The 25,352-nt window shown below is 40.7% G+C and overlaps 3 protein-coding genes across 8 annotated transcripts; all 3 read left to right on the forward strand.

The window, feature by feature from the left end:
* The first annotated feature begins 397 nt into the window (after window positions 1–397).
* Window positions 398–9,850, forward strand: paplnb (papilin b, proteoglycan-like sulfated glycoprotein). Of its 5 annotated transcripts, none has more exons than XM_041958983.1 (14): window positions 398–556; window positions 3,141–5,108; window positions 5,206–5,288; window positions 5,637–5,746; window positions 6,059–6,119; window positions 6,222–6,324; window positions 6,585–6,715; window positions 6,940–7,257; window positions 7,582–7,758; window positions 7,842–7,992; window positions 8,079–8,159; window positions 8,565–8,721; window positions 8,824–8,911; window positions 9,023–9,850. In XM_041958983.1, the coding sequence occupies exons 3-14, from the start codon at window positions 5,232–5,234 to the stop codon at window positions 9,305–9,307; spliced, it is 1,719 nt and encodes a 572-aa protein (XP_041814917.1). In that variant the 5' UTR covers window positions 398–556; window positions 3,141–5,108; window positions 5,206–5,231; the 3' UTR covers window positions 9,308–9,850. The 5 variants fall into 5 exon arrangements, with proteins under 5 accessions (XP_041814917.1, XP_041814916.1, XP_041814918.1 ...); XM_041958982.1 differs by having other exon boundaries at window positions 3,141–4,994; XM_041958984.1 differs by having other exon boundaries at window positions 3,141–4,994; window positions 5,209–5,288.
* A 733-nt stretch (window positions 9,851–10,583) lies between these two features.
* erh (ERH mRNA splicing and mitosis factor) lies at window positions 10,584–12,878 on the forward strand. The gene is made up of 4 exons (XM_041958988.1): window positions 10,584–10,728; window positions 11,173–11,260; window positions 11,931–12,051; window positions 12,144–12,878. The coding sequence occupies exons 1-4, from the start codon at window positions 10,726–10,728 to the stop codon at window positions 12,244–12,246; spliced, it is 315 nt and encodes a 104-aa protein (XP_041814922.1). The 5' UTR covers window positions 10,584–10,725; the 3' UTR covers window positions 12,247–12,878.
* Window positions 12,879–13,222: 344 nt separating this feature from the next.
* On the forward strand, window positions 13,223–25,051 carry smek1 (SMEK homolog 1, suppressor of mek1 (Dictyostelium)). Of its 2 annotated transcripts, none has more exons than XM_041958740.1 (15): window positions 13,223–14,357; window positions 14,608–14,663; window positions 14,760–14,858; window positions 15,009–15,626; window positions 16,679–16,756; window positions 16,852–16,968; window positions 18,537–18,653; window positions 18,735–18,866; window positions 19,425–19,527; window positions 19,642–19,800; window positions 19,944–20,113; window positions 20,841–20,983; window positions 22,142–22,332; window positions 23,411–23,622; window positions 24,237–25,051. In XM_041958740.1, exons 1-15 carry the CDS (start codon window positions 14,216–14,218, stop codon window positions 24,354–24,356), a joined length of 2,457 nt encoding a protein of 818 aa, XP_041814674.1. In that variant the 5' UTR covers window positions 13,223–14,215; the 3' UTR covers window positions 24,357–25,051. The 2 variants fall into 2 exon arrangements, with proteins under 2 accessions (XP_041814674.1, XP_041814675.1); XM_041958741.1 differs by having other exon boundaries at window positions 20,844–20,983.
* Window positions 25,052–25,352: the final 301 nt, after the last annotated feature.

Raw genomic sequence — 25,352 nt, forward strand, 5'->3', positions numbered from 1 at the left:
TGATCTTTTTTTAAAACAGCGTTTGAATGTGACTTTCACAACGAGAGACTATAACATTTGGGAGAGAAAGAACAAAGTCTATTTCATACGTATTCAGTTTGTGATGCACAGATTATGTTCATGTGTGCAAATTTGCATATTTAATGTCCAATCAATCAGCTGTGAACATTCAGTAGTGACTATGAATGTACTGAACATTTTGGTGAATTTGCATGTCTGTGTTTGTGCAAATTGCTGTCAAAAAACTTATAGAAAAGCTTTTCTCATTGGATGAAGTTCATCATGGAAAGCCTGAAGATGCCTTTAGGGGAGGGGGAGGAACCTCTCACTGCTACTGCTCACACAATTAAAGTTTCGGTGTGAATCACTGATAAGCAGCACTCAGTGTTCAGTCTAAAATAGCATGAGCATCGTCGCTGGGAGTGAATATAGTTGCTGTGAGGTGGGCAGAGCCGTGCCTTCTGGACAGGATCCATGCTTCACCAAAAGTGTGTCTTATCTTCAGCCTGCATGTTGAAACATCCTGGATGCTCTCAGCAAATAACCACAGAAACAAGTAAGAGTTCATTTTGTCATTTCGTCCTTTTAAGTAATTATATCTGCTCCAATCTGTGCCTTTGTTCAATAGCAGGTCCACCATGTTTGTAGTCTTTCCTTTAACTCTCTCTGTTGTGGTGTTTGTGACTATTGCAACTAATCACTGATGCCTCTTTATGCTTTGGTGAAGAGATGTCTTTCTGCTTTTACAATAAACCTTTCTGGTTTATTGTTGTTTATGTGAATTTTGCCAAGATGAAGCTTTGATGTCCGAGAGATCAGAGATTATTTTCCGTATTTTATGTCACTGAATCTGTTGTTTTTGTTGTTGGACATATAAAACAAGGTCCTCTGCTGCCCATGGCGTCTTCGTATTGATCTAAGATGCAACAAATCAACTATATTATTGATTAACTATATAACACGAGTGTTGCAGCTAACTAATTGATCTGTTCCTTTGGGAGGTTTTATGGTTAATGATCCAAAACTTAGTCCCAAATTAATAATTCGTTAGTGTACCCGTGATGCTGCTAATGTTTACACCGCCAGCCGTCAGAAGCGTCCCCCCCGACGCTGGCCTCCCTGCAGCAAGTTGGTTTGTTTTGATAAGAGGTTGAAGGTGGTGAGGTCACCATGTCGACTCCTTATCTTCAGGACCATTTAAAGGGTAGTTTCCCTGTGTCGGCTCTTTAACATGTTCTTAAACACGTGGGTTTCCTCCTTTTACTGTTTCATTCAGTGAGTTCAGTGAAGGAAAAATATGCTCACGGATTCTGTGACTTTATATTAAATGTTATGACTCATCTTCCATAAGAATGAATCAAACAAATATCAGTTAAATATAGCAACAACAGCTGTACACTGCTGAAATTTAATGGTATATAAATTCAAGTATACAATAAGAGTTCCAAGTATGTAACAAGAAATATAACAATAATTAGTGTAATATTATATGTAATATAGGTTTGATTGCTTCTGGACTTACAACTTTAACTTGTAATAACTTTACTGTAGATTAGCTATAAAAGGCATAATTTTCTATCAAATACAGCTTTTTATTTTTCACTCTCACAGCTGACACATTTCTGTCTTGTCACTGGATGATCTTACTGGAGCAGCTTTTACAAAATGAGCCATCGGAGGGCGTCATCTCACAATCTTCTCTGTAAAACTCATTCTGCGCTGAGGCTAAATATTTGTGCAGGAACACTGATGGAAATACACATTTGATTTAGTGGGACTTTTCACTGACTCTCAAACTACACGTGTAAGATATTACTGTTACAAGATACCAGACAGTTACAGATGCGTATGTTGAGTTTTTTTTAGCATATACACACACAGTAGCACTAATAATGCTGCTGATGGTTCATTTTTCTATGTGTAGGTTTGTGATGTAGAGAATAAAAATAGAACTGTTTCACTGCTGCTTTTCATCAGCCCTGTGCCCTCAGAAAAGCCACGTCTTCAACTTACCAGTGCTGGAAAGTAACTAAGTACATTTACCCAAGTACTGTGGTTAACTGTAATTTTGAGGTACTTGTACTTAACTTCAGTGTTTTACTTGAATGTTAATCTTTTATATTTCTACTTGACTACAATGCAAAGGGAAATATTGTACTTTTTGCTCTGCTTCATTTATCTGACGACTTTAGTTATTCATTACATTTTCAGAAAAATAATAATGATAGGTATAATCAACAAATAAATCTTCATGTTTGATTATAGGTTAAGATGAGACTTCATTGATTAAATTCACAAGCTACCTGGAAGTGTATAAAGTAAATAAATTAGCCTCACCTGTACATATTAATGCATCCAAAATTAAAATCCATTGATATAGATATTCTGAAATGGATCATTGTGAACAATTAATACTTTCACTTGTTGTTTTGATGCTGATACTTTTGTACGTTTACTTTAGTAACATTTTGCTTTAGTAACATTTTGCTTGCAAGATTGTGAGTTCTTTGCTAAAATAAACAATATTCTTACAAAGGAAAAGATCTGATTACTTCTTCCACCACTAACATGTACTGGTGTTACTGTAATTACTTAATAAAGAGGGGTCAGAGAGAATAGAAAGAGATTATACTGTGTGTGCCAGTGTGAGCATGTGAGTGACAAAGCCACCCGCAGATGAGTTCACGAGGATGGGGTTAATCTGTCTGCACAGACAGCCGTGGCAGTCAATAGGCTGGGAGGAGGGCAGAACCACATAATCTGATGTCCCGCCTGCCGCTCACCCGAGCCAGCAATGGTCTGGACTGGGGAGGGTGTCGCCCAGTATAGCTGCCCTAAATGGATTACGGGACAGCACATGTCAGTGAAAGGGTACCTGGGAACACATACACATACAGCGCACCTACACACACACATACTGCACACGCAGGTGCACAAGTAGAGGGATTAATCAGAAGCGCATTTTTCACCCCCCACAAGCAGCATAATCTCATTACCAGTTGAGAGAGAGAGGAAAGGTGTCAGAGCAGCTCTGCGTCTGTGACATTTCTCAGCCTTTTCTCTCAATATTAGATATTTTCTGCACTTTCTGCCCTTTAACAGTCGTTGGCTTCCAGCTAAATGATTCCCTCTTCTTCCAGATATCTGCTTTACTGAAGTCTGACTTGTGCATCAGGTGCCTGAGAGCAGCTACAACAGGAGGATGGAGTCAAAGGCAGACCTGGAGTCTGAGGCCCAGGCTCCGGACAACAGTCAGGTGGAGACTCTGGACACGTCGGGGTTCGAGGTCACCGCCGACCGGCTGGAGCAGCTGATGAAGAGCATGGAGGTGCTGCTGTCGGACGTGGAGCAGCTGCGGAGCCACTGCAGCCACCAGGCCACCGAGCTGATGCGCGCGGCGGTGGACCTGAGGCAGCAACAAGAAGAGCTGAAGCAGAGTTACTCGGATCTGTCCAGAGAAATGCAGGAGATCATGGACACAGTGGACGACCTGCTCAGCACCAAGAGTGCCTTTGAAGCCAAAGAGAAGCAAGCACAGAAACTGAACCGGCAGCTCTGAGGGACGCAAAGCGTCTGACGGACTTTGCTTCTCGATGAGGAGAAAACCAGAACTGTGGGGGGTTGGTGGTTTTGGATTTGGATGTGTGAGTCAAAACTTGAATTTGGGTTTGGACGTGGAGTGAGATGCTGAGGTTTTCATGGTTTGACACAATGCTTCAATTAGATTCTTAACTGGCTTTATATGAACTTTTGTTTTGCAACTTTTTAGGTCTAAAAATCCACCCATGCTTCAACTCTAACTGCTTATTCTTTCCACTGAAAAGCAATATGTAGAATTCATGATTGTGTATCTTAATACAATGCATTAGGCAACAACACAGCTTACAGCTTCAACAAAAACCACAAGTATGAATAAATACCTCGCTGTCATAGTTTTAATAAAACATGAACATTATGAGCTTGACAAGGGTGCAATTTGTTGCATTGCTTCCATGCACGGCTGTCATGCGCTGCTGTCTTTATGCAGGCTATGACAAGACCGTGCAGAGGTCCAACCTGTGCTGCGTGTCAACAAGTGATTTACTCTCACTTCTGCTGTCATCGGGCTTTTTTCCTGCCCACCCACGAACAAACACTCGGGTAATGTTCAAGGATGAGAGAGAGGAAAAAGTCATGATTTTCCATCACCAAGGTATTCTGTGTTGACGGTAAAATACGTCTCCTCCAGCTTCAGTGTTGCTCTTTGCTGGTGGCTGTTGGTGCATCCTCCATATTCCCTTCCCATCCGAGCCACGCTTCGCTGTGGTTTCTCACTAAAATAAACCTAAATAGAGCCTTAGGGTGCTCTTCACCTCCCACCAGCTCCTCTTCTGTGACTTATTGGTCTGTATTTAGTGGTTATGGGATGTGTGAAAGGGACATTCAGCGGCCAGCAACCTGAGAAAAAAAATCAACGGGAAATTTCATAGCTTCGTCCACCCTCAAGGCTCATTTTAGAGGGTTTCTTATGTGAAGGCTTTATGAATATTATTACTTTAACCTTTTAATGCATGTGTGCAGCCATTAAATCATGTGTACCAAAATACTCTCTTTGTCCTCTTCTATTTTGGACCAAACAATGATTTTACTCAGTTTTTGCACAGAGGCACATTTCTGTTTTTGATGATTTCTGTAACACATTTAACACGTGGCTGCTATAGCGAAAAGACTTAACAGCTTTAAAACTACAACACGAGCAGTCTCGCAGCCTGAGGGTCTTAACTGCAAACACCCTGTTCCAAACAGAAGAAATCACAGCTTATATTCAACGTCAGAAAAAGAACGGAAAAAAGCAGTTTCTCTGTATGGCTGAAACCTGACACTTTATGGGTTGTGGTGTTGGTGAGCAGAAAGGGTGAGGAGATAGAAAGCTGGGTGTCAGTGCCTACTTTCACTACTGAGGTGCACACCCCTCTGGACTGCTGGCCGACCAGCTGGGAATTCACTTCAGCAAGGTAAGACAGCAGAATCTGGTGACATTTGTTATTAGCTGTTTAATCCATCCAGGTGAAACAAGTTGCACCTTCAGTGCATGCATTAAAAAAAAACATTCGGAAAGAAATCAGCAAGTAAGTAAGTAATTTATGTGTAATCTCATACACATACATGTAATAAATATAAGTACTTGAATTGAACTTTTAGTTACTGAGTTGCTTTTCTCATCAGTAGATCTGCAGTAGCCTTTGGTGAACATGAACATCCTGCAAGTCCTGGGTCTCCTACAGCTGCTGGCTGGACCCGCTTTCACTGTGAGTCCTTTAACGATATTAATAATATTGTTCCATTTGAATGTTCAGATAAGTAATAATTACTTTAGTACAGATAGAAATACAGTAAAGTACAGTATGTCCTAATTCTCAGCATAAAAAAGCAAAACTGTGCCAGCAGTGATGCTGCTGGTTTAAACACACGTTACGCAACGTTCAGGGGACTTTTTGTGGCGAAATGTTCCAGCTTCTATTTTGGTGTATTTAGCATGCTCTTGGTGTGTGCTGTTAGTGGTTCGTGGTGGGTTATGATATGGTGTGTGAGAGCACTATGTGTTCCAGAGGCTGAGTGAGTAGGAGTTTTACTATGTTTTACTTTTTTTTTTTCAGCTGACACGACCAACCCATGACTACTGGGGAGAGTTTGGAGCCTATGGGCCCTGCAGTCGCACCTGTGGCACAGGAGTTGCAATGAGAACCAGGAAATGCATCACTGCAAGGTAGGACACAGAGACGCAGGGTGTTAGGTTGGGATGATCTTATCTCGAAGATTTTGCCATGAGGGTCCCTTGTATTTAACTTGGAATAAAAGTACCACAATAATTACTACATTTTAAATAATATTTTAAAAGTGTCTTACATCTTTTATCTTGCATTACCTTCAGTTACTACTTTATTCTTTAGAAAAGATAATTTTATAATATTATGCACATTTGAATGTTTTAGACGTGATCAATCAAACTGGATGCATTTAACTAGAAAGAGAGATATTTGGCTTGCATGTATAAAGCATTATTTCCTCTCTCTTGCAGGACAGATGGAGGACATAACTGCATAGGATCCTCCAAGTCCTTCAGAACCTGCAACACGCAGGTATTTATCTTTAAACCATTTCTTCCCTCTTTGTCCATTTTGTAAAACCTGCACTGCTATATGCAAAAATATGCCATAAATCCAACATTTTGTCCATTGCAGGAATGTCCAGTTGGATCCAGGGACTTCAGGGAGGAGCAGTGCTCCCAGTTTGACAGAATGGACTTTCAGGCAAAACGCCACACATGGGTGCCTTATTATGGAGGTATGAGACCTGTAATATACTGTACATCCACATTAGATGAGTGTAGATGAAATAATAGTTTCAAATCATTTATTTTCTTTTAAACTGAACCTCTTCGATTCCTAAATGTGCAGGTGTTTGCAAAGTTGTCAACTGAACAAAAAATAAATTAACATTATGGACATAAATAGTGAGTGATAGCCATCCAACCATACTAAAAATTTGTGTAGATTTGAGCCTTTACTCAGCCCATCATTTTTATATCTGTCTCCGTCCTGTAGGAGCCAATCCATGCGAGCTGACCTGTGTCCCAAGAGGACAGAACTTCTTCTACCGGCACAGACCTGCAGTGGTGGATGGGACGCCCTGCTATGTGGGCCGTACTGACATCTGCGTTGATGGCATCTGCAGGGTGGGAACAAAACTGTGATCTACAATATAATGCCTCCAGAGCTATTTGTTGTACTCATCAGTAGCACACCATTGACTACTACATTTTTCTTAATTAGAAACTTTTATTTATGAGGAAACTTGGTGCAGCGTGTTGATTTTCAGTACAGTTCTTCAATAGTCCCCTTCTCAAGAATTTCATTCAACACCAACTTTGAAATTGAAAAATAATCCGTCTCCCTCCAGACACTGACCCACGGAGAGTTTATGGGGTTGGATGACGACCCCAATTCCGTACACTCTGCTGCTCCTGTTGTTGTTGCTCCTCATCCAAGGGAGACACTCACGTACATCTACAAAACTGGTGTCTACAGCGAGTGCTCTGCCTCCTGCAACGGAGGCATGCAGTATCGCAGCGTGGAGTGTTGGGCTCAGGATCCGTCAAACCCCCATGTGGTCGAAGAGTCTTACTGCATTACCCAGCGTCTGCAGAGGCCACAGAGCCAGCAGGCCTGCAACATGCATCCCTGTGCTGCTGAGTACACTGTCTCCAGCTTCAGTGTGGTTCGTACCTTTACACTTTGTCTTAAGAGTTAAAGCTCTTATGAAAATATTACACTCAAGGTCTATTTTCATGCACAGTGCAAAATACAGCATAAATTAACCAATCAATGTCCACTTTTTCTATCTTTTGCACTGTCCAAGAGGTTTGGAAAGACTTGCACTCGTGTCCTTGAAATGGGAAACAATGTTACAAAATTTTTTGCTGAAACAACAATCCCTGCTATGACATGGAGGCTGCCAATAGTCTTCATGGTGCTGGGCATCAAAATTGATTCGGTAATGACGTACAGTGTGTAATATAATCATGTTGCATGTCATGGTCAGTGCTCAGTGACTTGCGGGGAGGGCCAGCAGACCAGGGAGGTGATCTGTGTGGGCTCAGGAGGCGAACGTCTGGCTGACCATGCCTGCAGTGGACTGGCAAGACCTCCTTCAGTCCAGACGTGCCGCAGACCTGCCTGCCACACACACATCACCTGGCACGTGACTGACTACGGACTGGTAGGTGAAATGGCGCAGCAATAAAAACTTTTACCTCTCCTCTGTCTCCACGTTAGTTAGCCTCTCCCGTCTTGCCTCTGCAGTGCACTAGAAGCTGCGGTGGAGGAGTGAGGGAGAGAAGGGTGGGCTGTTTTGATACAGATTTGAACCCCTACCCAGAGGCTCGGTGTGGACTAGCTAGCAGGCCCGTTTCTGTGGAAGCATGCAACTCGCAGTCCTGCCCCGGCGCACAAAGTGAGCCACATCCAAACCACTTCCACATTCTTTTTTGTTTGTTTGATTGTGCTCGTTTGTGTTAAATCAACGCATTTTCTCTTCAGTGGTCCCAAGTGTACAGGACCCAAGAGCACAAGAGAACACCATGAGAGGATTTGTGCCCCATGTTCCAGGTGACCCTTCAGGTATATGCAGCATGTGGGAGATATTTTATTGAAATGTTGTTCTCTTCCTTTATGTGCCTTAACATGCAATTATTTCAAACGTGTATATGTCAAAGCAGCCATAAAGAAGATGTGCAGTCATTTATTTGTTACACAGTTTATTTTTGAGTGAATTCATCCTCAGGCAGTAAAAATGTGCCTTTATGTTGTAATTGCTGCTGTCTAGATCATAATTGCATTGCTTTCCCTTCACTTTCTTGTCAGTGTTGCTTTTCATACCTTATTTCTGTAAGTCATATTTAGACTCTACAAAAATATCAAGCCAAATTTAATTCGAGACTTTTAAAAAGGGGCAAACATATTTTTACAGGTCTATGGCATGTATGCTTCTTTGACCTTGTCCGTGTCTTTGTTTACTTGCTTTAGCTTCCAGGCCACAAACAAACATTGCATATGAGCCCTACCCTCCTGTGATTGGTCCTTACTGTGCGCAGTCATTCTATGGCTGCTGTCCTGACGGCCAAACCTCTGCCACGGGTCCCAGGAACGAGGGCTGCTCCCAAGATGACTGTGTTCGCACCAGGTAGCACTTCCTGGATCTAATCCTTGAAACCAATATATAAAACGAATGAAATTATAGACAATATAAAGCATTTCCAGTGTTCACAAAATCTCTTTTCCTCAGGTACGGCTGTTGTTTGGATGGAGTGACTCGAGCTCAAGGATTCGGAAGGGCTGGATGTCCTGAGTACCAGACAACTGTGCAGACTGTGGTGGGAATTACATCTGTTTGATGATATGACAATATGTATGTATATCTGCGAAATTTACCAGCTGTACAGGAAGATTTACTATGTTTCTTTTCTGACCTTGTCCCTGAGCAGCATACACCACCACCTCGTGCCTCTCCACCCACTGGTAGCGTGTGTTCTCTGCCCCGTGATGAGGGCCCCTGCGATACCTGGAAGGTCCGCTTTTACTACGACGCAGGCACTCGCAAGTGTACCGAGTTCTGGTATGGAAATTGCCAGGGCAATGGCAATAACTTTGTGTCCCTGGAAGAATGCCAGAGAGAGTGTGGGGGTGTGGTGAGGCAGCCCCCTCCTGCTCCTCGCAGAGAGACCCCAAGGAGAGGGTCACCCAGGGGTGCTCTGAGGGCAAGAGCATAACCATGCTTGCCACTAATACCTCCAAATCATGGGATAACCAGAGTGCTGTCTTTATGAAATGAATCATGATATCTGTACACATGAAGTAGGCCCTATTTACATACAGTATATGTACGTATATGAAGACTCACACAAACGTGCATTGTTAAACTTAAAGCATTCCACTTTTCATTTAAACATCGGACTTACACTAAAAATTATCTAGATAGCTTCACTTTAGAACTGCCAAGATTCCAGCTCATGGTTCTGATTTTGATATGTTCTTGGTTTTTGGCCTGTTGTTTCTGATTCTCAGTTCATTCATTTGTGTATTTTTCATTGTAGATCAGAACAAAAATAAAATATTGTCAACGTGACTACGCAAGTTAAGTCGTAAAGCTATCCAATAAATTTTCAGCTATTTGGTAACCTTGAAAAAAAAACTGGGGTGGTTTCTCTGTGTCTCCATCTGCTCTTGCAGGTTTTCCAAAATGCACTTTGCTCTAATCTGACAATCCTTTTTTAAACTATTGATTATTTTTTAGAAAACACAATATTGGTGTGATATAACTACACTTACTCGAGTACTATTAAATACAGTTTGTGATAATAGTATACTTGAGGATTCTCAATTTCTGTTAAGTCACAGACATATGTCATATAGAGTATATATATATACTATATATACTGTGTATCCAGTTGGATATCTGCTTACACAAATTCCAACCCTTAGGAACAGAATAAAAACATAATTAATAATAAAATAATAATAGTATAATAAAATATAATAAAGGTAACACAAAATGCATGGTCCTAGCTAGCTACACATGAATGTATCAATAATGGTAAATCCAATAAAAAAAAAAGATATTACAATATGACACTGACAGGAGTGCATAAGAAGTAGGCTACTTTTACTTTTGACATTTATTTAGCTAATAATTAAGTACTTGTTCTTATTTTCACCCTTATTGTTCTTATTTTGCACCTCATTGTTCCTATTGTTCTTATTTGCTGTTTGCACCCCTGTGTGTGTTCTGAAGAACTTCGATAAGAGTGAATTTCTCCATTGTGAGATTAATAAATCTTATCTAATCTAATCTTAAGTAAGATTCAAATGCAAAACGTAATCGAGTATTTTTACTTTCAATTAGTTTTTTTTAATTACTTCCATTAATTACGTAAAGGATATAAACCTTTATTCCAACACAGAAAAAGATGTTTCTGTATTTTTACGAACAGACTTTTATTTTGAAAGAAAAACTTTATTTTGAAGACATTTCACTTACAACCGGAAAAAGACTTATTTCATTTCCCCTGAATATTAGCTAGGGAGGTGTTAACGTTAAATCGCACGGGGCATTTAGAAGCAGTGAACGACGATTTTATTGCAGTTTTGCATCCCCAGTAAATTTACAGGGTCTGTGGTCAGCACAAACATGGTAAGAGTGTTTTGTTTAATGTTTTCAGAGGTAAAAACGCGCAGTATTAGGCATATTTGTTCCAGTTAAACCATCACAGCTAAGCTAACATGGTACGAAGCTAACGTTTACTAACGTTTCTCTGTCAAACGTGCATTTTAAGTCTATTCTGTTGCTTTAAACGCCTACTTTCAACATTATCGCTTAACTAGCTCATCTGTCTGTCAGCCTGAATGTGAATTACGTATGCGGTATATTTTGTGAAAGTCTAGCTAGTTATGTGGACGTTACAGTTAATGATCTGTTGCTTAATAACCATCATCTACCACCTCCTCTTTGAAACCCCCTGGGAGAAGGTTACCCGTAGTGATTTAGCAGGGAAAAACACAAAGCTGCAGGTGATGTGGTGTGACACAAAGAGCTGGCATTGTTGTGTGTATTAAATTATATTAATCATTCTTACAGTCGCACACAATTTTGCTTGTCCAACCTACGAAGAGACCTGAGGGCCGCACATATGCTGACTATGAGTCAGTGAATGAATGCATGGAAGGTGAGGCTTTTTCAAAGTAGTTTTTGCCAATGATTCATGGTGCTGTTTTGTCTTCACTCTGTTATTAGCACTATTTGTAACATTACATATTTATTTCACGCAGTGTTCTTCAGTGAGGCCACTGAAATAATTGAATTAGCTATAAGCATAGTAATGGCTTTCTGTCATTATTTGGAAGCTATTTACAGTTCAGGATCAGTATGAGGCAATTTGAAAAATATTAAGTAGAAGTGTTTTTATCTTGTATGGAATGGTGAGTATACAATACATTGACATGTTGGAACATGCAACATGTACAATAAACTAGAGTTTAATTTACAATATTTCAACTGCAAGCTAGTCTGTTAAGCTAAACAGTGTCACTGCAGGCATCACTGTCGTTAATAAACTTTATATTAATTCACAGATGCCCAAAGAGCTTAAAAGTTGATTGTCAAGATTTGTCAGTTCAGTAAAAATCTTTTGCATTTCTCCCATTTTAATGAAATCTGTAGTGCTGCTATTGACTTCATGGCCTCTAACCGTTTCACATTATTGTGAAAACAGTTCTATACACTAAATAAGTCAGAAGTAACATGTATTATCTGTACCATTGTAGCTATTTTATTTTGATGCACATTTTTGGAAATGATTTTGTTTCCAGTCAGCATGTCCTGTACCTCTCTTCCAGGTGTTTGCAAAATGTATGAAGAGCATCTGAAGAGGATGAATCCAAACAGTCCCTCCATCACTTATGACATCAGCCAGTTGTTTGACTTTATTGACGACTTGGCAGATCTTAGCTGTCTTGTGTAAGTATGATTTGAATGAAATAAATGCAACCTCACATTAAATGTGTTCATCAGTTCCAGTGAAAAATACAATTGATTTATTTTTAATACAGGTACAGAGCTGACACTCAAACATACCAACCATACAATAAAGACTGGATCAAGGAGAAGATTTATGTCCTGCTACGGCGTCAGGCTCAGCAAGCAACAAAGTAAAGGCATCAATGAGGAGATGTTCTTCTCTGCTCACTTTGAAGGAGTTTACTATACATTGGAAAAGGAAGCGGTTTGAAATATGGGGTAAAGTCAGACATTTTGGGCTTTATATAGAAATGGAGTTGTGCTTGGCAGCATAGGTATATTTTTAATTTGTTACACTATGGTGAGAATAGGGGTTAATGGCTGCAAGGGCTAACTTATTGATGGAGAGGAATCCCTGCTTGGAGAAATGCTCACCAGACAAGATACAATTTTTTAACTTTTATTTTATTTGGGTGAGGGGTTAAGTAGTTTATTTCCCTGAAAGTTATGTGATGTTTTTTTTTATATATACCTGTACTGTGCAGTTGGATTAGAACATGCTGTGGATTTTAAATGCAGGTGATATATTTTTGAATGACATGAATGTCTAAAGACTGACGGACCCATTATTTTAACTGATCCCCGAAGATTTATTTTCCATAAGTCATCTATTATTACTGTTGTTACTGTAGCCTTGCATCTTGATGTAAAATGCTGCTTTTGTAAACATTTTGTTTTCAGTAGAATCTAATTTCAGCTATCCCTGTTGCTTTTTTTTTTGTTGTTGTTGTTGTTTGATTTACACAGAATAAACTGTTGTTTTCTGACCAGTGTCCTCTTGCATATATCACTGTTAGTTCAATGAGGGATACATTTTCCTGTTAATTCAAAATCTTATTATAGAAATTTGCGGTCGACAAGGATCTACAACTCTGGGGATCCAAGTATGTGTGAAATGTTTGGACCAGCTGTTGAATAGGATGCAGGCTGGCTGAATGATCAGTGTTACAAAGCGTATCAGGCAGAATGATAGCGGATACTGTACGAGCCTCTCGACGACTCATTTCTGCTGATTACTATGAGAAATTGAATTTCTGGCCTAGTATGTTACTGTCTCTTTAAATGTGGCGGGCTGCCCTGTTGTTGCTGTGCTGGAAACCCCGTACTGACTCTGAAGGGACCCAAGATGGCTGAATACTCACGGGGGGGACAGTTAGCAATTATCTGAGCAAGACGTCGGGAATGAATGGCAGATAGCATTATAATGTAAAGCGTAACCTTGAAGTAATTATACGACTACAGTTTGTTGGTTTGCATAATTTTTGGGATGCATGAATACCAGTAAGGAGAGAGTGGTCTCTCCACGGCCCCGAGCCAGAACATGGCGGAACACTTGGGAAGAAATAGCAGCTAACGCTAGCTAGCTGGCGTATTATTCAGACACAAATAGAAACATTGGTCTGGGTTAAACACGGTGTCTGCAGTCCGCAAGTGTGAAATAATGTTATCGGTGCGCAGCTCATGTCATTTTGATTCAAGGTGTTGTTTAACGCTGAATATGTGGAGCGTAGGCAGTTAGCGTACTGGCTAGCTAGACTCGTTAGGTTTGCTAGCTAACGTAAGTGGCAAACGTTGCCCGTACGCGGACACATTGTACTAATAAGCAGACAGAGTGTTTTGAGAGTCAGAGATAATAACGGTAGGGCTTATTCGGAATACTCCTTTTTCAACTGTCTGCTATGAGTTTGCAATGTCTGTCAGTCCTTGTTTTGTAGATTAACCCGTTAGCTAACGTCAGTGCCATCCGCACTGTGAATTAGACTGTCGTTAGCTTGTTACAATGGTCTGTAAGCTGATTTTGTGGTGCGCTGTCCATAACCCTGGCGAGATAAGTTTTGAGGCAGCTTGGTAAAATAATCAAATTGTAGTTGTAACAGCAGAATCGGTCGGGGAATCTTCCTGGATACTCGTCCAGGCGTTCCACTTTTAAGCTCCTTCAAAGAACTGTTAGCCTGGTTGACCCCTGACGGTAGATAGTACTGCATCGTCGAAGTGAGCAGGTGTAAAAAGTGAACTGAAGTTGTGGCGTTTCTCGACGAAGCAGAAACCCTGTAAAAGCCAAGAAGATCCGGGAGAGGGAAACCGGTTATAACTACCTGCCAGGATGACGGACACTCGTCGACGAGTCAAAGTCTATACCCTCAATGAGGACAGACAGTGGGATGACCGTGGGACCGGGCATGTCTCCTCGGGCTATGTGGAGCGTTTGAAAGGCACGTCTCTACTGGTGCGAGCAGAGAGTGATGGTAAGGCGATCTAACGATCTATAACCGTAGGAATAGTATATACCAACTCACCTCCAGTGTTTTGGCCACCGCAATAGTTGCTCCATTACATAATTACATGTATACAATACTTTCCACGCAGACTTATTTTAACCAGCTGTGTCAGCTGCAACCATGCACGTAACTCACTTGTCTGTAGGGAATAATTTAGCCTTCTCACAAAAGACATTTTGACAGCACTCATGGGCCACCTTTGTTTTTAACCTGACAGGTTCCCTGCTGCTGGAGTCCAAAATCAATCCAAACACAGCCTACCAGAAACAACAGGTCAGCACGTAGCATGGTGAAGTATTTTTATGTAGAATGCGGGTTTTCCTTCTTTGTTTTTCAAGTGTAAATTGGCTTTGTTTTTCTTTTGGAAAGGATACGTTGATAGTATGGTCAGAGGCTGAAAATTATGATCTGGCGCTCAGCTTCCAGGAGAAGGCGGGCTGTGATGAAATCTGGGAGAAAATATGCCAGGTAACTGCACTTCTTTTTGTGTGGGTGTATGTTTGTCTGCTCCATCTGTGTATATATTTGTTATCAAGTGTGTTTGGGTGTTCCTGGTGATGGTTTCTGTTACTTAATGTTGCATCCTAATGCCACTCATGTTTTTGTCTCATTGTCAAGGTGCAGGGAAAGGACCCATCAGTGGACATCACACAGGATGTAGTGGATGAGTCTGAGGAGGAGCGCTTTGATGACATGTCGTCACCAGGTCTGGAGTTACCACCATGTGAACTGAACCGCTTGGAGGACCTTGCGGAGCTGGTGGCCTCCTCACTCCCTTCACCACTGCGGCGTGAGAAACTGGCACTGGCTGTGGAGAACGAGGGCTACATTCGCAAGCTCCTAGAGCTGTTCCGTGTGTGTGAGGATTTGGAGAACAGAGAGGGACTGCACCACATGTATGAAATCATCAAAGGCATCTTCCTGCTCAATCGTACTGCACTCTTTGAGGTTATGTTCTCTGACGAGTGCATCATGGACGTCATTGGTTGTCTGGAGTTTGACCCAGCACTCCCGCAGCCACGGCGGCATCGGGAGTTTCTGACTAAGACAGCCCGCTTTAAGGAGGTGATCCCCATATCTGACCCTGAACTGCGTCAGAAAATACACCAGACGTATCGCGTGCAGTATATTCAGGACATGGTGCTGCCCACGCCCTCTGTTTTTGAGGAAAACATGCTGTCCACCCTGCACTCCTTCATCTTCTTCAACAAGGTGGAGATTGTGGGCATGCTACAGGTGAGATAGGCAGACATGTACTACAAGGTTTGCCAGTGAAGTGTATGTGTTATTATTTTTAATCAAGATGTGTGGATGCTACAAATTTTCTCTTCGCAAATTCGATTGACACAGAATTTATGATCTTAATACAAATACGTTTTGCAAATAGACACCCCTGTCATACCATCTAACATCGCAATGCACACATGACAGAATATCTTTCAAAATATTGTTTATGCAGTGAGCACTGGAAATTACAGTAATTGTAGGATTGTGCAAAGGTTTTATTTTTGTCTGATTGTGCTTTGCCCAGAGTTTGTCTGCTAGTCTTTTATGGTCATGTGATCTTTGTGTTTTTGTACTGTGTCAACTCAGCAGTGTTTATGTATGGCTGTCTCCATAGAGATGGAGAAGTGTTGTGTAAATCAGTTATGCTGTGCTAGAGGAAAACTGAAACTGGCACGCTGTTGACTCTGGTACACTGTGCTATGTGAAATTCTGAAGTCAAACACTACTGCTGTGGACTTTTTCCTCCTTACTTACCTTGTTGCAGTTTTGTCAAGCCAAGCAAAGTGTTGTATATATTTAAACTAGCACATGGTATACATACTGGATCACAGATGTCATTGAGTGGAATTAGGTTGTCCATGTAAAAAGCCTTATGTACTATCAAGAAAATCCACTGAACTTTAATGTTGTAGTTTTTAAGACATTTAATTTGCAGTAGATTGAAACTGCAGTAGTTATGAATTGCAGGGAACAAAACATGTTTTTGATTTTGGGTTGTGAATTTAATTTAAATAGTTGTTTTTATAATGACAAATTGTGTCCCACTGTAACTTCAAAATCAGCAATTCAATGTTCAATGCGTTGGATGCATTTTTGTTTCTTGGTTATTTGTGTCTGACTCATACTGTTGTCGGTCAACAACAAGTTTGTTGTGATAGATTTCGCCGAGTACACAATTAGGGTCAAGGGTGATGTTTTCTTTTTTCTTTCCATATCCTGATTTGCTGACCCTCTATCTCATACTCACCCCCCTCTTATCTCCCCTTCCCTTTTGATGTCAGGACGATGAGAAGTTCCTGACAGACCTCTTTGCACAGCTAACAGATGAGGCTACAGATGACGACAAAAGACACGAACTGGTATGCCATACCGTTGGAGATTATTTATCAAATACTCTTCTTATTTTTCTCCTAGTCGCTTGTTTCACAGAGCTGTGTTAATTTCTTCTTTATAGGTGAACTTCCTAAAGGAATTCTGTGCATTCTCACAAACGTTACAACCTCAAAACAGAGACGCCTTCTTCAAGACATTGTCAAACATGGGCATTCTACCTGCACTAGAGGTCATACTGGTGAGTGCAGCGATCTTATCATAAATTAATTTAATTGGGCAAGCTGCTCGGACGTACAAGGAATTTTGCCGTTGGTGTCAGTAGCTACAGTAGTTTTGGGAGTGTGGTGATCCTTTTTAGCATTAGCATAATGGAACATGCTTTGAAAAATTGAATGTTGAATGAAGTAGCATACTCCTAGAGGAAAAATATGAAGCAAAACAGACATCAGTCATCATCAGTGAAGATGATATTAGAGTGTTTGCTGTATGTCGATACAACTGTACATCTGTTTCATGCAAAGCTATTTGATTGGATTGCACACACCACAACAGCACCTTGTCAAGGAAGTAGAATCAGCCTCTTCTAACTGTAGTATTAAATTGCACTGTTGTTGATTGATTGGGCAGTTTTATGATTCATATTTTTTGTGCTGGTCTTGTATAGATGAATGAAATTTAAAAAGTTGATGTCTGTAGTTTAAGCGTATTTCAACCTTTCTCAGAAAAGACCATGACACAGCATTTTTTTCCCTTGAACAAACAAATTAATTCATACCACTAGAAAGCAAACCAAGTATGTTTTTGTGTGTATTATGCTGAAGCTTGAGGCTTGCCATTCATTGATCATACTTAGTTGAGTTTGCACACACATGCACACACAAAAAACAGTAGTCAGGATCAGAGTGGCTCCTGCAGGTTGTCAGGGTATTATCTGGTCTGAAGACATGGTATTTTTTTGTGTATTACAGCTGAATTCTCCCAAGTCTTGTCAGACACGTTTTAAACTTGGTGCATATGGTTATATCTGGTTGTGTCTTACACTCTTAGCTTGGCTGTTTGCCACACTGATGTCACGTTTCGAATAAATACTTTCAGAAGTGGCAATACCACATCCTGATCCAGTTATATGTGGATGTAAATCAGACCAGAATGTTGAAATTTCAGACATCCCCTAGTTCTACAGATGCAAAAAAGAAAAGAAAATTGGTCAGTTTTGACTTAGCTTGGTACCTCTAAAAAAAAAGCAACTAAAACACCCAAACGCTACGAGTGCAGTGCAGCTGTTATGATATGAATCTTTCTTTGTAAACTTACCATCGCACCTCCTTTTCTGTCATGTTCACATTAACCATTTTTGTTTTGACACTGTCATCCCGTTTTTATGTGTTTGTTGGAGCAGTTATTTTTACCACTGCAGGAGTGACTGCAGATGAATAAACTAGAAGAATGGGTCTGATATGAGAGGACACATTAGACAGCCAAGTACACTTTGTTCTCAGACAAAATGAATGATGCAGGTTTCCCTGCATCTAGCCAGTCTCTGAGTATGCAAGTGGTTATGTTTTTGTACTCTGCAGTACAACCCACTATCCTGTTAAATTTTGTGAAAAACTTAGAGAGTGTGACTTTGTGAGAGTGATACTTTTCTGAGAAAAAGGAAAACATTAACTGTGAAAGTAAATGTGGTTGCATCCTTTTTTGTTCTTTTGTTTCCATTTTGTTTTTAAGAAATGCTAAAACTTTGATTCCTGGGGGAGGGGGAAATCGCAGTCCACTGACAAATTAAATTCCCTGTTAATGAAACAGGGAATGGACGACGTTCAGGTCCGTGGGGCAGCCACAGATATTTTCTCTTATCTGGTGGAGTACAACCCATCCATGGTACGAGAATTTGTCATGCAGGAGTCTCAGCAGAATGATGATGTGAGTATATGAGCAAATTCAGCCAGACAGGTGGATATGAATTTGTGTTGTCTTACTAATTATAATTTATTGGCCTTACAGGACATCCTCCTGATCAACCTCATCATAGAACACATGATCTGTGACACAGACCCAGAGCTAGGTGGAGCGGTGCAGCTGATGGGCCTACTTCGGACTCTGGTGGACCCTGAGAACATGCTGGCTACTGCAAATGTGAGTTTACACGCTACACCTAAACAAGTCATATCCAAGCAAAACTGAGTACTGAATACTCAGCTCCAGCTTTTCTAGAAGCACGTTTGAACCTTCTTCATGAGAAGTGGAAGCTTCTTTACTTAAGTCAAACTGGATCATGCAAAAACACCGTTGAGGTCTGTCAACTTTGTTATGAAAGATGATTTCCTCACAAGGAAACTATGAGTTCACCATTCTGTAGCCCAGAGTTAGGCGGCACTGGAAAGATGGGATTATTATAAGGAGCAGAGGGAGGTGTGTAACATGCAAAAGAGAAAAATATGGTCCATGTGTGGATATTGGCTGTTTGAACAGAGTACAGATACAAGTCGTATCGGGAGGGAAAAAAAGAAATATCCATACTGGAAAGCTGTTTTTTCCTGTTAATCAGATTACTCTTGATTAGTGCCAACCAGTGACTACAGGTTGGGCCAAAATTCTGCACCTTCACCGTTGTTTTAGGTGTAGGATACTGTAAAAACATTCAAGTCTTCTAACTTAGTAAAAAATGTGTTCTTTCTTTTTTTTCCTTTCCAGAAAACAGAAAAGACAGAGTTCCTGAGCTTCTTCTACAAGCACTGTATGCACGTCCTCTCAGCTCCACTACTGGCCAACACCACAGAGGAAAAACCCAGCAAGGGTATTGAATACTTGCTAGGTTTATGTGTGCATGTGTCTTGGCTTTTTTTAAGTATAAAATTAAGATGAATACGCAAGTATATCGTGTTGCTTACTGTCTTTATTCTTCTATTAGATGACTTTCAAACGTCCCAGTTGCTGGCCTTGATTCTGGAGTTGCTGACATTCTGTGTTGAGCACCACACTTACCACATCAAGAACTACATCATCAACAAGGACATTCTGAGGAGGGTATTGGTGCTCACTGCCTCTCAGCATGCCTTCCTGGCACTATGTGAGTGACATGCAATCCCAACGAGGTCTTTATTTTTTTAGTACCTGTCAACCCAGACAAAATTATGCACCATGTAATATATTTTAAAGCTCCTTTTGAGTAAATGTTGAGCTTGTTGTTCATCTCTGTCTTTCGTTGCCCAGGTGCCCTACGCTTCATGCGGAGGATCATTGGTTTGAAGGACGAATTCTACAATCGCTACATCATGAGAAACTTTCTTTTTGAGCCTGTCATTAAGGCCTTCCTCAACAACGGCTCCCGCTACAATCTCATGAACTCAGCCATCATTGAGATGTTTGAGTATGTCCGTGTGGTGAGTATTGCTTTTTTCCCACAAAACTTGTGCTTTCATGTCGGTTTTGAATCTGTTATTGAACATTTACATAGACCGATGAAACCAATCACTTTCTTCTACTTTGTTTTCCAAATTTTGTAACAGTTGAAATGACTATTGTACCAGCTTTCTGTTCTCCTTGTTTTTTCAAATATGTTTGATGTTCTTATCTGCTCCATTGCTTGTCTGCTCAGAGTTGAGCAACTTGTCAAACCTGTACAACATGAAACCCTTCAAAACCAGCTGTGTTACAGTGACGTGTATGAGTTACTGGAATACATACACCGATTTACTGATTACACCTCTGTTGACAGAAATCTGGTCTCATTCGATTGTATATTGTTTTTTTTGATGTTCTGTGTGAGAAAGTGATTAGAAAAATTAACAATCAGCCAGACAGTCATTTTATACACATCAAAAGTTCAGATTATCTTATATTTGATCATATTTACATTGATTATAATTGTGAGTTGTTCTGAAATTACTCTTAATTCATTTTTGGTGAAAGTTCTTTGTCAGATGTTTAAAAAAAGCAATATTCATGGTTCATCAAACCACATCCCTGAATGTAAAAAGAAGTTTTTTTGAATCATTTTAACTTGTTTGGTGTGATCTCTCCTATTTCTCTTCTGTGCTCTTTTTCCATCACTTTCCTCTTCTACTTGGTCTCTACACTCCTCTTTCTCTCCTCTCCCATTGCTCCCAGGAGGATGTGAAATCTCTCACTGCTCATATAGTAGAGAACTACTGGAAGGCTCTAGAGGATGTGGACTACGTCCAAACGTTCAAGGGCCTAAAGCTGCGGTATGAGCAGCAACGAGAGAGGCAAGACAACCCCAAACTGGATAGGTGAGAAAACCAAGGCTGTACTACTACTACAGCTATTACACTGTCACTGATGATTTAATGACTTATGCAAGCTATTGTGAATGTTTCTCATAGTAAATGGACAAAAGCAAAGTTGATGTGTCGTCCCAGTTAGAGAATTCACATTAATACGTTGTTACAATGGCCAATATATTGCCTTCTGTTTGTCTTCTGTCTGTGTGTTTTAGATCATACCAATTTTGTTTAACCTGTATGCTTGTACTGCACAGACTATATAAAAACAAGTATTGTGCTACAGGTTTGTCAGCTAAACAGAGCGAGTGCTGTTATCACGAGCCGCTGAGATTGTGCAATGTGTGACTTATTCGTTTATGACTCTGACTGAAGTACACAGTCAAAACAGAAAGTGGCACTGTGCAGGGCACGTCACTACAGGCCATTATTATGTTGCTGCATCTTAAACTCTTGCCAACACTGACAGCCATCTCCTTGTTTTTACACTTTGCTTTGCTCCTGTGACTGCTTTCTTTTTTTTAATTCCCTACAGTTCTCAGGAATATATCATGTTTATTGTGTAGCACCTTTTTCACTGCAAGGGCTTACAGCATTCTTTTTGTACAGGTCACTTAAACAGTTCACGTACTTGCGGTTTACAACTGAAATACCAACAGTTGCATTATATCAGACCTGTCTGTTCAATCCTGGTACACTGCATAGTGGTGAGATCAAACTCAATGAATTGTTTGTCCATACATGTGTAGTTACATACTGTACATGTGCACTCGAAGAAAAGCAAAGACCAAGAAACATTTTATGATTTGCACATGTAAATTATATAATCCATGAGAATATCATTAAGTCCAAAGACTTGACTGAAACAAAATTAGACTAAAGACTCTATGTTATGGACAAGTGGAGCCCAGCATTCTGATAACTCGCCTTGACAAGTGAGAGCCAATTAATTTTATACTTGGAATTATATTTTTTATATTATGTAGAGATTGATGAATGTAGGTCTTAAAGATTACCCCAGTTGTCAAGAGCTGTCACTCACATTAAGTTGAAAATACTCTCTAAGGGAAAGATGGTTTAAGAAACTCTGGTTTAATATGTTGTACTGTATATGAATACATGTCGATTTGGTTTTGTGAACACTAAGCGGTGCATTATCCCCTCCAGCATGCGTTCCATCCTGAGGAACCACCGTTTCCGTCGTGATGCAAGGACACTGGAGGATGAAGAGGAGATGTGGTTCAACACCGATGAAGATGACCTTGAGGATGGCGAGGCAGTGGTTCCTCCCTCTGACAAGATGAAGACAGAGGAAGACCTCATGGAACCTATAAGCAAGTTCATGGAGAGAAAGAAATGTATGTATGGAAATGCAGTTTTTTCCTCTCAGTAGATACTTTGGAGTGAAATGGTGTGAGTGAATTATGTGTTGTAGATATTTCTTACAGGACAGAATTTGTCATAATGGTGGTTAATGGCTAATTCCTGTAGAAACGACAACCCTGTACCTGCCTGTGGGGTTTCCAAATTGTGCAATGTAAAAAGTGCAGCCTTATAATTTCAGGATATGAGGCTGCAGTTTTACGATGACTGTCAGTGCAAAAGCAATTGTAGGAGCCTCTAGAGGAGGACTGACAAAGGAATATTATCAGGAAAGGTCTTGTGATCTGCGCTGTTGTATGTTTACATTGTAGTTCCCTGGGGTGCTGAGAAAATAATCAAGGTAATGAGGATGCGAATAAAGCCAAATCTAAAAAATCTAATTTCACACATTTTACAGGCAAAAGAGCAGATTTGTAAACAAAACAACATGTGATTAGATTGCTGGCAGACTGTGTTTAAATTTGCAGAGGTTGCAGATCTTTATTTACTGGCCCGGAATAGTCATCTGCAATTAGTCAACAATCTGTTCTGATAGGTGAACTTTTTAACATGTGATTTGCCAGATACTTTATGATGATGTTCTACTGCTGTTTTAGGCGCAGGCATGATAAATGTCCAGGGCATCTGGTCATTACATTTTTCTGTAGAGTAAATCTGCCTTCTTACCTGAATGGTCCATGCATAAGTCCAGGAACTTCAGAGACAGTTGTCTGCATTTTAAAGCATCACATAGAGAAGACTGGGTTATGCATGTATTGGCTTGATTCCACATGGCTGTCCCTGAACACACAGAGTCTCTCAGAAACGGTTGTTTTTAGATATACGTTAGGTGTGTTCAAAATGGTTGTTAGTGGAGCTGTTTTTTTTTTTTTTTTTTTTTTTTTAGAAACACAGTCACTTGTTGGGTTGAATGCAAAACATAAAGGGAAATGTGTCTCGGAAAAGCATATTGTGGTTGCGGCAGATATGTTTTGTTCACCCATGTAATTCTACAAAAACTTTTAAATGGGGAGAATGATCATTTCTTGTCCACCTCTCCCTCTGCACCCCCAGTGAAAGACCCAGAGGACAAGGAAGTACTGGGGAAGTCGAGCTTATCGGGCCGACAGAACCCCAGCTTCAAGCTCGCCTTCTCTGGCTCCACTAAAACCAGCCTGTCCAGCCCTCCTTCATCTGCCTCATTGAACCCAGGTTCTCCGGGATCCCCGGGCTCTCCGGGCTCAGGAGCACGGAGCTCACCTTCCACCACAACTGTAACCACAAAGGTACCTGTCAGCATGTTCATGGTGAAAGTTGTTTTCTGTGAAGAATGTCCTCTCATCTTCTGTGTTATCAAGAGACAAAGTTTGAGGACAAAGATGATTTTACACGATGTCTGTTCTGCATCAAACATTACTTAACTGAGAAGAAGGAAGAATGAGTGAAAATTGAGCTTAAACTATGAATCTTCACACTTAGACTGTCAATTTTCACACAACTCCCACCATCCTTGTTGTGTATTACAAAGAATGGTCAGAACCACCAGTGTGCCATCAGACGAATTTGTACTTAACTTTATTTAGACAGGGAAAATGGAGGGAGAGAGACTAATAATGGCACATGAACCAAAACATGTGATTCACAGCTGAAGTCTGTTTTAAAAAAAGTGCATATACCAAAGACTACAACATCACAGCACAAAATGAGGAAACATGGGATGGGAGTCATAGAGTTGTGAAGACACAGAAGAACCGATTAACTAAATTTGCAGGTTTTATAGCCTAACAAGCAAAACCGAAGTCTGACGGGTGGCCTGTAGTATTATCCTGGCCAAATAATACTTTTAACTGTCTAATTATTCAGGATGACAATTTTTTTTTTTAATCTGTGTCTTCTTCAGGGTTTAGTGGGACTTGTGGACTATCCTGATGACGACGATGAGGAGGAAGAAGAGGAGGAGGATGGGGAGAGTAAAGAGGACCCTCTGCCACCTTCGAAGAAGTCCAAACTGAGCTCCTAAAGGAGCTTCACTGTCTCAGCTTGTGCTCCGCTCAGACAGTTTCAGCGCATAGACTTTACACAGGAATGATCAAACTTGTAAACAAATTGAATGAATGAAAGCCACCCCTCCTGGTCAGCGGGTGGCCAACAGAGGAGCGGACTGCGAACGGATGCGAAGCCTCCTCAGACTAGCCCACTTCATACAAGTGCCAATCAGGAAAGGAAAGGAAAGGAGCAAAAACGTCTGGAATGGTTGAGGGAGAAAAAAATCACACTCAACAGATCGTCAGCAGACTCGGACAGTAAGACCGGTTGGAGTTTAGCAACTGGAGGAAAAGACCACATACAAAAACACATGTACACGCAGAGTGAAATCCCAGAGAGCTCGCGGGCTCGGACCATAACCCACTGCCCCCCGCCCCCCACTCAGGGAAGGACATCACAGCGGCCCAAATGGGTCGGCCAATTCAGACCCAGAACCACCACTCGCACCCCTATCCCCCTCCTCAGAATTCACCTTCCTCCTTGTTTCTTTCTACATCTTTTCTCCTCTGCTCTCTCTCCCTCTCTGTCTGTTGCTTTTTGTCTTTTTATTTTTTTAAGTTAGTATATAGGACCAGACGGGAGGCAGCATGTGGCAAAGAGCTGTCCTTGTTGTCGTTTGATGATGTCATCAGTGTCGTCGTTCCTCAGCGGACGTTCTTTCTCTGAAGAGAAAAAAAGCCAGCAGTTTCTTCATTATTTTCTTTTTGTTCTCTATTTGTCTCTAAATCTTTCTCCTGTTTTTTGTAAATGACAACAAAAAAGACCTGCCTTTAAATGTTCAGGACGTTTTCAGTCACACTTGAACAGGTTTTTAAAGACCTCAGTAGGTGAGATAGTTTTACCCTTTTTGCCCTTTGAAACTGCAGATTTTTTGGAGAATTTGTAATCCCGTCTTGATTAAAGATTGAGTGGAATTCTAGATGTGATGAATTTTGTCATATCTTCTCATTTTTTTTCCTTTTACATGAGT

Source organism: Chelmon rostratus, chromosome 18 (genome assembly GCF_017976325.1).
Source record: "Chelmon rostratus isolate fCheRos1 chromosome 18, fCheRos1.pri, whole genome shotgun sequence".
NCBI lineage: Eukaryota > Metazoa > Chordata > Actinopteri > Chaetodontiformes > Chaetodontidae > Chelmon > Chelmon rostratus.

Excerpts from the sequence above, each read along its gene's own strand:
- erh (XM_041958988.1), top strand. Across the intron at positions 11,261-11,930 it reads AGTGAATGAATGCATGGAAG|GTGTTTGCAAAATGTATGAA; the intron begins GTGAGGCTTTTT and ends CCTCTCTTCCAG. Across the intron at positions 12,052-12,143 it reads GCAGATCTTAGCTGTCTTGT|GTACAGAGCTGACACTCAAA; the intron begins GTAAGTATGATT and ends TTTTTAATACAG.
- paplnb (XM_041958983.1), top strand. The coding sequence starts at position 5,232 with ATGAACATCCTGCAAGTCCTGGGTCTCCTACAGCTGCTGGCTGGACCC. Across the intron at positions 5,289-5,636 it reads TGGCTGGACCCGCTTTCACT|CTGACACGACCAACCCATGA; the intron begins GTGAGTCCTTTA and ends TTTTTTTTTCAG. Across the intron at positions 8,160-8,564 it reads TGTTCCAGGTGACCCTTCAG|CTTCCAGGCCACAAACAAAC; the intron begins GTATATGCAGCA and ends TACTTGCTTTAG.
- smek1 (XM_041958740.1), top strand. The coding sequence starts at position 14,216 with ATGACGGACACTCGTCGACGAGTCAAAGTCTATACCCTCAATGAGGAC. Across the intron at positions 14,358-14,607 it reads GGTGCGAGCAGAGAGTGATG|GTTCCCTGCTGCTGGAGTCC; the intron begins GTAAGGCGATCT and ends TTAACCTGACAG. Across the intron at positions 18,867-19,424 it reads ACATGCTGGCTACTGCAAAT|AAAACAGAAAAGACAGAGTT; the intron begins GTGAGTTTACAC and ends TTTCCTTTCCAG.